General features: G+C 42.6%; 2 protein-coding genes across 15 annotated transcripts in view; both read left to right on the top strand.

Annotated features, from left to right (window-relative positions):
• Positions 1-29: 29 nt before the first annotated feature.
• Positions 30-5,065, top strand: CALR3 (calreticulin 3). Its single transcript, XM_049807581.1, has 9 exons — positions 30-303; positions 496-597; positions 748-951; positions 1,666-1,760; positions 2,525-2,734; positions 2,850-2,963; positions 3,077-3,220; positions 3,877-3,969; positions 4,070-5,065. Exons 1-9 carry the CDS (start codon positions 117-119, stop codon positions 4,235-4,237), a joined length of 1,317 nt encoding a protein of 438 aa, XP_049663538.1. The 5' UTR covers positions 30-116; the 3' UTR covers positions 4,238-5,065.
• A 926-nt stretch (positions 5,066-5,991) lies between these two features.
• EPS15L1 (epidermal growth factor receptor pathway substrate 15 like 1) overlaps positions 5,992-10,478 on the top strand; it is a 52,588-nt gene continuing 48,101 nt past the window's right edge. For all 14 annotated transcript variants that reach the window (XR_007506919.1, XR_007506924.1, XR_007506921.1 and 11 more), the window contains exon 1: positions 5,992-6,126. Coding sequence is in view for 8 of the 14 variants with exons in the window: in XM_049807573.1 (XP_049663530.1) it covers positions 6,097-6,126 (30 nt within the window). In the remaining 6 variants the exon portion in view is untranslated. The remainder of the gene's footprint in view (positions 6,127-10,478) is intronic.

Here is a 10,478-nt window from a genome sequence, read left to right as displayed (position 1 = left end):
GGCACGTGACAGCCCGCTCCTCGCTCGGGGAGCCGCTAAGCCAATCTGATTCCGCTTCACGATAAGCGAGGGAAGCGCAGCCAATCAGAGCTCGCGGCGGAAAAGGCGCCAGGCCGATGTTGGCCGGAGGCGCGAGGCCGCGAGGCCGTGTGAGGGCGGTGGCGGCCATGGCGGCGGCTGGGCTGAGAGGGTGCGGGGGGAGAGCCCTGACCGTCGTGGCGCTGAGGCTGGCCCTGCTCCTCGGGGCCACGCTGGGCCCTGCCTGGGCCACGGTGTATTTCCAGGAGCAGTTTCTGGACGGAGGTTGGGCAAGGGCGGCAGAGGGGGTAGAGGGGGTGGTGGGACAGCTGCCGGTAACGGCTGTGTGACCTGGCTGGGAGGGAGTGTGTCCCCCGTGTCCTGTCCCCCCCGTCCCCCCCCCCCCCCCCCCCCTCACGGTACCGTGCTTATTGACCCCGTTTTTGTGTTGTTGCTGGCGTTGGCCTTGTGGGACAGTCAACTGGCAGAAGAGGTGGATTAATTCTGAGTACAAGGCAGACCTTGGGAAGTTTAAACTCGCTGCAGGGAAGTTTTACGGAGATCCGGTGCGAGATAAAGGTATGTGTTTCATTCCAAACACGCTATGGGAGCCATCTCTAGAGTTGGGGGTTTGCCTTTATAGATGTGCCATGCATGGCAATAAAAGTATTTTTTTCTTTGCAAATGGAAAAACATGTAAGTTTGACTATTACACTAATATCTCTACAGGTCTACAAACTAGTGAAAACTCTAAATTTTATGCTATCTCCTCACGATTTAAACCATTTAGTAACAAAGGGAAGACTCTGGTCATTCAGTATACTGTGAAACATGAGCAGAAGATAGATTGTGGTGGAGGATACATTAAGATTTTTTCCTCAGACTTGGACCAGAAGAACCTAAGGGGAGATTCACGTTATTACATCATGTTTGGTGAGTTGATAGTTATTTCTTAATTACTAAAATACTGTTGCTGCTGTTCTGCAGTTCTTCAAAGATGGTTGTGGAAATGGTGGAAAAAACATAAAGGAAGGCTGTCTTAAAAAAATAAGGATGTCGTGACTATAAGGAGTGAGTTCTTCCATGCTTGAGAGATCTCTAACTATGTATTAACAAAATACATGTTTATGCAAACATTCTGAGCTGATTTGAAGGACATAACTGAAAATTATTGGAGTGACCTTTGAATAAAAGTAGTTGTTCAGCAGGATTTATTTTTTTTAAGACTTTTAACTGAAACAATAGTCTGTAGGCCATTTTCTGCCCTTATATACTTGTATGTAGTTTCCAGTGACTTAGTGAAGTTTGTATATTTCTATGTCAAAGTGAAATTTGTCATTATGTATCTAATATAATTATATAGTTATTCAGCTTGTGCCATAGATAATGTTTATTTTGCCTGGATTTTTGTTTTCTGGGTTTAGTTCTGTAACAGACCTGTAGCAGGACTAAACCCCAAACTACACAAAATCTAATTCTAAGGTAGATTTAGAGACTTTGAGTAGAAGCCACGTCATCCATTAGAAATGGAATACATCAAAATACGTGGAATGGGAGAGATGTCCAGCAGTATTAGAAGGAAAAGGTAAACAATCTGTACTTTTTTGCAAAGAAGTTAAGGATAGAAAGCATATAATCTCTTTGTAGGGCCAGATATTTGTGGATCTGAGACAAAGAAAGTCCATGTTATTTTAAATTACAAGAATAAACCCCATCCAGTCAAGAAACTGATCAGATGCAAGGTAAATATACATTTCAAAGATACAAAAACTTTAAAATAAACAAGTTACAGGGATATTAGGAAGAGAAGAAAAAAAAACTCGCCAAACCCAAACAACTATTCCAAACATGTAACACCTTTGAGAAGTTCTACTTTTCATCATATCTTAAGTCATGTTAATTTGGGATGTTAGATATTTCTTAGTTCATGATACGTTTGTAATTTAAAGATTGCATTCATAATACCTGATACTGATAAAGGATGAAACAAGGTTGCAAGGGTGTTGTATGTTATTAAGAAATGTATGTCATTGTGTTTCTTAATTGTAACTTTAATTCCACATTTCCTAGCGAGAGCACACTTTCTTCTGACATAAATTGCTGTATTTTCAATATTTTTGCTTTTAACCCATGTAGTAAGCCTTTTTATGTGCCTTTGCTGTACCTATTTGGGATATAAATAGCTTGTATTTGATATTAACTAAAATCATTACTTTATCTGATACTATTTTCAATCTTGTGACGCTTCCTCTTGCCAATCAGATATAGACTGTGTTTTCTTGCAACATTCAGTTTTGTTCAGAGACCCAGATGGGAGGACTAGAAAATACATGTGAAAAAATGTCATTATTTTTCCCCTCTAGGAGACTTTGGGAATTATTTTTTTTCTTACTACTGCTTATGAAAAATCCATTAGAAATTAATATCTTAATTCTGGTGCAAGGCCGTTCCTAAGAGCTATATTTAAGGTTCTTAAAAAATTTTACTTGCTTTCTTTAAAACCCAGGTTGACGGATATACACACTTATATACTTTGATTATAAGGCCAGATCAGACTTATGAAGTAAAAATTGATAACGAAGTGGTTGCATCTGGCAACTTAGAAGATGATTTAGATTTTTTGCCACCAAGGAAAATTAATGATCCAACAGTGAGGAAACCCGCTGACTGGGATGATCGAATCCAAATTGATGACCCAAATGACATTAAACCTGAGGTAATTTTCTCTCCTTATTCTCCGTTACTGGATTTAATTTCTACCGAACACACGTTTGATATAGTTGAATTCTGCACTAGTTTTGCTTTCTTAATCTTCCTGTGTCTTTTTAAAGGATTGGGATGAACCTGAATACATTATGGACACTAGTGCTGAGAAACCTGAAGGCTGGGATGATGCTGCGAATGGAGAATGGCATTATCCTATGGTCAAGAATCCTCTATACAGAGTATAAATAATCTTGTATACAGAGTATAAATAATCTTCCAATCCTAGTTATGGATAACACTTTAAGCAACTTTTCTGTGCCTGACTGTATTCAGAACATGTCATTTATCCTAGGGGGAATGGAAACCAAGGCAGATTGATAACCCAAATTATAGAGGAGTTTGGCCTCATCCACAGATTGACAATCCAAATTACTCACCAGACTCCAGCATCTATAGCTATGAAAATATTAGCATCATTGGACTAGATATCTGGCAGGTAAGATGCCTTTACTGGAAAATAAAGAAATTTTCTCTCACTGAGTATATAGCAACTTTTCCATATCAACATTATCTATTGTTTTGGGATCTTAGAGACCTATGTCTTTAACTTGCTGTTATGTAAATATGTGTACAAAATTGAAAAATCTGTAAGACGCACTGATCTTCTGTTGTAGTTATTGTTTGGATCGTAATCATCTACAGGTAAGTGAGGGGCCTACATTAATTTGTGTAACTATTGTAAAGTATGACTTACTCTACCTGATGTGAGGTGCGTAACTGAGGTTTCAGGCAGCTCAGTTACTCCTGACTTACCCAAAGATTAATGAGGAGAAAACTGCCCTCCTGGGTGCCTCTCAGATCTTCCTCTCTCTCAGGTTTCTTGACTAGCCAGTGATGAGACTTAAAACTTTGTAGAAGAGCAGTGAAGTACCTAAAGTTAAAAGAAGTCCTTTACATTCTTGAAAACAGTTGTCCAAAAAGAGAGAATTCTTCATCAAATTCTGGGAAAAAAATCTAATGGGGTTCTTGACATGATTACTCTATATTGAATACATGATACAAACATATTGTTAAAAAAAGAGATGAAAGGTCTTAAGAAAACAAAGAGGCATTCTGTTGTGTTCCCCCCCCCTCCTCCCTATTCCTTTAAAGGTGAGAGCTGGCACAATTTTTGACAACTTCTTGATTACGGATGATGAGGTTTATGCAGAAGACTTTGGAGATGAAACATGGGGAGAAACGAAGGTAGCATGAAACTCCTGTGCCTCTTTTGGTTCTTTATTACCCCATTTTAAAAATCCTCTGTCTAATCTGATCAAGAACTTCTTGGTGCATAAAAATTCAGGGTCCTGAAAAGGAAATGAACATAAAGCAGACTGAGGAAGAGCAGGAGAGAGAAAGGGTTACAGAAGAAAAATACTTGGAGCAACGGTTTAAGAAAAAGCTAGAGAGAAAAAAAGAATCTGGAAAGGTTAGAGCAGTGAGAAACACTGTTGAGAAGGAAGAGCTTTAATTGTTATTTGAAAAAAATTCACTTTTTTTTTACTTTCTATAGAGATTTTGGTTGTTAACAGCTTGTTGGAATCTGCAGTGAAACAGTTGTATTAAAACAGGATTTTTTAAAAAAGTCAATGTTAAATTTTGTGACCATTTTCGGTTATTTTTAATAAAAATACCATAACATAGTTAAATTCTCTATAGAAAGGTTGTTTTTTTATTAACTGTATCTTAGCCCTCCTAAAATGTATTAAAACACCTGTAATAAAGTACTAGGTTTTGAAAGTGTTCTATACTTTCATGGTTTAATATTAAATGTAAAATTCATGCTCATTTTTGTGGAGGAAGTATCATAATAATCTTTTTATATTTCATTAAAGGGGTCAGCGTGTCAAATGGGTGAAGCATGTTTCACAACATACTCCAGACTAAGGAGGAGATAAGCTTTGCTAAGCTTCTGTAGTAATTGTGCACCTGTCAGAGTTTCAGGGATTACTGCAGCTGCATAGCTGCCGCGAACACACCGTGGCTGCTCTTGGCTGTTCTGCCATTGCTTATCTGTTGATGGAACGTTCTAGCTCTCAGTCTCAGTGTGGGACCTGAGTGACTATAGACAGACAGTCTGTCCACAGATCTGTCCTTAGAAGTTTAAATGTATTCATACAATTTTTTCCCCCTTCAAAAATCTGAAACGAACACATAACAGTGCTTAGAAGCTGTCTTAAAATATACTTTTTTTTTTCTTGTGGAGGGGTTGGAATTTGAAACTGAAAGATGTGTCTATTTTTGTCTGACCGGTCTTGTAACTCGCTCATGTAACTTGTTAAGTCACTTCCTTCATCGCTTCTCAGGCCTTTCTGCTCTTATTCATTTCCTTCCCCCCCCCCCCCCCCCTCAAACTTAATGCTATAAATTTAGCAAAAACTGAAGCCAGATCTCCAAAGCCAATGGTTTTGCATTTACCTTTCAGCTACCCTGACACTGGCTGAGCAGGGTTTGTGTGGTAAGGAGATGGGGAGGATCTGTGGAAGCCCTGACTTCAGACAGGCCAGTTTCTAGCCTGTGCGGCAACTTGAGGTCAAATTCCTTCGCTTCCGCTTGTCTGAGTGCTGACCCCTGTAGAACAATTCCAATGATGCTGTGGGGTAAAGAACTTTGAAAGCTATTGTAACACACTGGAATGACAGTCGCCCTTTACCTTTTTTCCTAAACACATTCCTGTTGATTTAGCTTTTACATGGCCACAATGATCTAGCCTCGTTCAGGCCGCTCTTCAGTATTTTATACCTTGCAGTCAGGGATTTGTTAACTTTGTTCTATTTGACGCTGAATATTTGATCACAGACCAGAGGAAGCTTAATTTCACGAGGTCTGTTTTGACAAGGTTTCATGTAATGAAGTAAAATAACTAGGTTTTTCCAGGAGAAAGTCGGTCATCCAGCTAAAACGTCGATCGGTAGTTTGACTCGGGTTACCTGCAAGAATATTCCACCGGGCAGCTGCAGCCTTCCCTAGACCTACTTTGTCCGTAATTTTAGGTAGGTCACCGCCAGCTTCGCTGGAGGAGAAGAGCCCTGCCTGGGAGCAGAGAGACTGCGGGAACCAGGGGCGGGACAGCGGGACCAGCTCATCGGGCTCGGGAACGACCTGCCGGGCACAGATAAAGCCCCGTCGCTTTGTTCCCGGGGTCAAACGCGTCTCCTCAAAGCTTCACGGCGGCCCAGCAAGGCCCCGGCCCCCCGCCCGCCCGTCCGCCGGCCGAGGCCAGGCCCAGCGGGGCCCCGCGGTGCCAGGCGCGGCCGGGCGGTCTCCCGCCGCCGCCGCTCGCTCCGCCTTTCCCCCCGCCCCGGCCGCTGCCCGAATCACGGGAGGAAGATGGCGGCGCTCATCCCCCTCAGCCAGCAGGTAACCGGCCCGGCCCGGCCCGCCGGCGGCCGGACCCTAGTTGCGGGGTTGGGGGGGGGGGGGGGCGGCCATTTGGCGCCGGTGGTTGAGCGCCGATCGGGGAAGGGGGAGCGGGCCCTTCCCGGTGCGGGTCCCCTCCTTCTCCTCCTTCTCCTCCTCCCGCAGGCGGGTGCATCCGGGGCCGGGTCGGCGCTGGGGCATAGGCCCTGCCTCTCCCCGCGATCGGGGGGTGGCTCGGCCCGCGGAGGGGAGAGGGTCGGTGCGCGGCGGGAAACAGGCCCCGGGTGGGGACGGGGGGGACCAGCAGCCCCCGGCTTAGTTTCCCCCGCCGTCGGGCCGGGGCTGAGCCTCCCCGGGGCTGAGCCTCCCCTGGGCGGGCTCCGGCCGTTTCTGTGGGGGCACAAAAGGCGCTGGCTCCCTCCCCTCACGGAGACCCCGAGGGCTGTCCCCCGGGGGAAGGGGAACACCGAGGCTTTCTGAATTCTTTCCCTCCCCGCGCTGCAAAAACCCTCCTGGCTCTGAGCTGCGGGGGTTAATGCGGGGCCGGGGGTCTGAGGGCCGGGGGCTGGGCTGCAGGGAGGGATGGGGGCTCGTCGTCTGGTCGGGACTGTCTGACTTGGGTCACGTCACCTTGTTGTTTGGGTGTTTTTTCTTTGTAACACGGGGTTAATGCCGCCTTCGGCTGTTGGGGTGTCATGACTGTGCTTAATATTTGGGAGGTGCGTGAGTAGCGTAGCCATAGGCGCGGGTACACCGGTAAAAGGACTCAGTCCGTAGGAATGAGGAGGAGGATTTCACCCCTCAGCAGGAGAGAGAGGATTCTGCAGGAAAGACCCTGAACCTTGGAGCTCCTCTCCCACAGGGAGGGTGGCGTGCCTTTTCGAGCTCTGCTTTAATGTTTGGGATCCTTGGGTGGATCACTTTTGTTGTTGTTACAAGGGTTTTTTGATTCATTTCTCACCCAAATAATTTAAACCTGAACAGTGTGACCGCTGTTTATTCTTTTCCATACTCCTGCGAAGATAGTCGGTTTACTTATTTCCTTTAAAACAAAAGAAAAGCAACACCGCCCCACCACTCCCCAATGCCTTGAATTTAAAACCATTTTCTATACTGTGGCTAGGCCAGCCAGGAATTCAGAACAACAGCTATTGGTAGTTCAAATTATTTAAATGTATCCATTTCCTTTTAATAATGGACTTTTATTTGTGATACTCTGAAAATTTATCTTTCAGTGGGGTTATGTCATACTTGGGGTTATGTCATACTTGGGACACATACGTGTGTCTCATTAAGAGAGTGCACTGCGTTTTAGCTTTTGAATAGCAGTAGGAGTCCTGATTAACACCTGTTTAATTAAATGAACATGTTTGGAAACATCTGAAAACATCCATGCACATACAAACTGTTACCAAAAGTTTTCAAGTTCAGTAATGTGGTGCAAAATATACATGTAAAATAAACTCTGGACTTGAAAGAGTTTGTTTTTTAAATTTAATTGATACTTGAGAGACTGGCATCAAAGGTGTTTTCTTTCATATAACTTAATATATTACCTTGAGGGAAAAAGGGCCACATTCTGTGAACATAACAGTTATTTTGATGTGTTATTTTCCAGTTAATTCACTGGAAGCATTACAGTTTTCAAATTTTTTTTTTTCTATATTGAACTGTCAAGAGTAATCTACGTATAATCAGGGCAGTAAACAGATATTTTTTCCTGGAAATTAATAAACTATCTCTTTTAATAACCTCAATTTTGTGATTACTACAGAGATATATGCTAGTTATAATAAATGGCAGAAATTATATTAAAAGGAATGGGAGAAGTTACAGGTGCTGTAATGTTGAAGCATGTTCACTTAGAAAGACATAAAATAAGAATATTGATATCAACATATTAGGAGCTATAAACAATATGGTTAATTCAAGCATGTGAAAGTGTTTAACCATATTTGTTCTCATAACTGAATTTTATTATGGTTCTATTGTTCTATGAAGTTATGTTTTTATGACGCTTTTATGAAAGAGAATTTACATGTCTAACAGTATGCAAATTATTTAACATTTTAGCTGTCTTTGTTTCAACCGGCTACGCCTAAAAACAGTTGAAGAGCAAGCATGTAAAATCAGTTCTTGGAGTTAAACAACAACTGAAACTGGATTTATTTACCTTTGATAATTTTATTTTCTTTAATATTTGATCAACTTATCGGTGGTCTTTCCACTATGCCAGGCATGTTCAACCTACAGCCTCTGGAGGTCATGGAGAGTTATGTTAGAGACTTGGGGACAGCACAGATGATTTTGTAACTCAGTTTTCTGAGACAACTCGGGATACTCGGCAAGTAGAATAAGGGCAAAGGTAATCTTTCTGGGGTAGCAGTGACCTTCTTTTGGCTCTCATCTTTGTGGGACACATTGGTTTTTTCCCCTTTCACAGTACCTATTTTCATCCGTTATAGGATGTGACAAGAGTGGCTGAAAAAAAATTGTGAAACAGGAGAACATCAAGGAAAATAATTCATCTTATCCAAAGTTCTTTGTGGCCCTGAGATGACCTCCGGAAAGAGGGCTGCTAGGAACTGGCTTTATTAATTGTTCTGGTGGCAGCAGCTTACGCCTGCCTTTTTCCCGGACCTGTGTTAAGGGACGTGGAGACTTATGCACGTGCGCGTACTGCGTACCACAAATGCAGTGTACCAGATCTGCTGTGAGAGTGCAAGTTCAAGACTTGAACTTCAAATTTGTACAGGAAATCGACTCAGAGGTCAAACAACAAGGCGCAAGGGTTCTGAAGCGTCTGTTTGGGAGATGGTGTGAAGTGCTGGTCATAGATGACATTTTGGGGAATGTGGAGTAGGCACTGAAACCAGAGCGTTGTTAAACTGTAAGTCAAACTGAACTGCTGTATAACAGGTTATATCCTTTGACCACTCAACTGCAAACTTTTCAAAATGCTTTTCTCTGATTGCTGGCATTGACACTGTCTTGTCTAGGTTCTTCATCAGCAGATGTCATCAAATTACAGAATCCTTTTGAATGATAGTGATGTAGTCATATGTGGTGACGGGTAGGTAGGCAGCTATGCTATTTTTATCACTTGATCCCATTTTGTCTGGTGTGTTTCATCACAGAGATGCAGTCATTTAGGTAAATCGGTCAGAGAGGCTTAATCTTTGTAAAATTCTACAAGTAGGGAATCAAGTGGTAAAGTGCTTTCCAGTAGCCCTTGGATACATATATTGCCGTAGAAGAAACTTGACAGCATTTAAGCACATTACCCTGGATTCTTGCCACCTCTGTCAGGTAACTCAGCTGTATGTCATGGCTGACAATATCAAATGAGGATGTCAAGAATGTCTGGTGATGGGATGAGATCATTCAGTACTGCTGCTGGAGCGGTTTGCTCTGTATCTTGGTATGAATCCAGTCTCTGCGTGCTCTAGGATACTCGCCAAATTAGAGGAGCTCGTCGCTGGTCTTTGGCTAGCTTCTCTGAGCCATCTGATAAGTGAGAGTCGTATAGTTGGGTGATAGTTGGCTAAAAAATACTAGAAATTATTCAGAGGTGGACAGACTTATTGCCTACTTCCACCTTTTCTCTGAATGATGTGTTTCCTACTTTGGACAGGAACATAGTGCTTATCTATGCTGATCATTTACAAGCCAGCAAAAAGATGAGTCAGATTTATGAGTTATGCTTGTAGCTTTCTTCTGAACGACTGTCCAGCTTCTGGAACAGCAAGAGCTTCTAGAGTGTACGGGTGGAGAATGCAGTGGCTTGTTTTGTTGATGGATATAAATGAAGTACATTTAAGATGTTAAGGAAGCACTTCTGAAAATGCATGATCTTTCTAACCAAGTAGAACAGTTGATCTTGGAAGAGCTCAGTGTTCACTTACTTTTGATTAATAGGGTTTAGATATTTTGGATATCTCCTTAAATTAAGATTTGGCATGTTTATTGTAAACTCTACGTAAAGATTCTCTTTGTGTAAAACAAAATTTCATGCTCTTCATCTGTCTGTTTTTTTCCATCATGTTTCTGTCTCCCTTCGCCTGAGTGTAGGCAGAACATCTGGATATCCATGCAGATGACAAGGAGGGGATATACCAGTGATCAGAGTTAGTGCAAAATAATCATTCGTCAGATCTATGACTTGTGTCCTGTAGGTGGAGAGCAGTTGCCCCAAGCAGGCTTTGGGATGTTTCTACTTCTCTGCGTCTCAGTCATTAAGCTGTCTTTATTGGGCTGTTTTGTTGCTTGTAAGGCCTTTGACTGCTCTAAGGGGTGACTTGCTTGAGACTGGTTTGTGATATTTTTGCTCTTGGCATTGAGGCTGGAGAATG

This window comes from Accipiter gentilis, chromosome 8 (genome assembly GCF_929443795.1).
Source record: "Accipiter gentilis chromosome 8, bAccGen1.1, whole genome shotgun sequence".
Classification (NCBI taxonomy): Eukaryota; Metazoa; Chordata; class Aves; order Accipitriformes; family Accipitridae; genus Astur; species Astur gentilis.
The sequence above is the reverse complement of the archived record's forward strand: the minus strand, read 5'-3'. Positions and strand labels throughout refer to the sequence as shown.

What these genes read in the sequence shown, in the direction of transcription:
- CALR3 (XM_049807581.1), top strand. Translation starts at nt 117, where the DNA reads ATGTTGGCCGGAGGCGCGAGGCCGCGAGGCCGTGTGAGGGCGGTGGCG. An exon ending in TCAAGAATCCTCTATACAGA is followed by an intron (nt 2,964 to 3,076) that starts GTATAAATAATC and finishes CATTTATCCTAG; the next exon opens with GGGGAATGGAAACCAAGGCA. An exon ending in AAACATGGGGAGAAACGAAG is followed by an intron (nt 3,970 to 4,069) that starts GTAGCATGAAAC and finishes ATAAAAATTCAG; the next exon opens with GGTCCTGAAAAGGAAATGAA.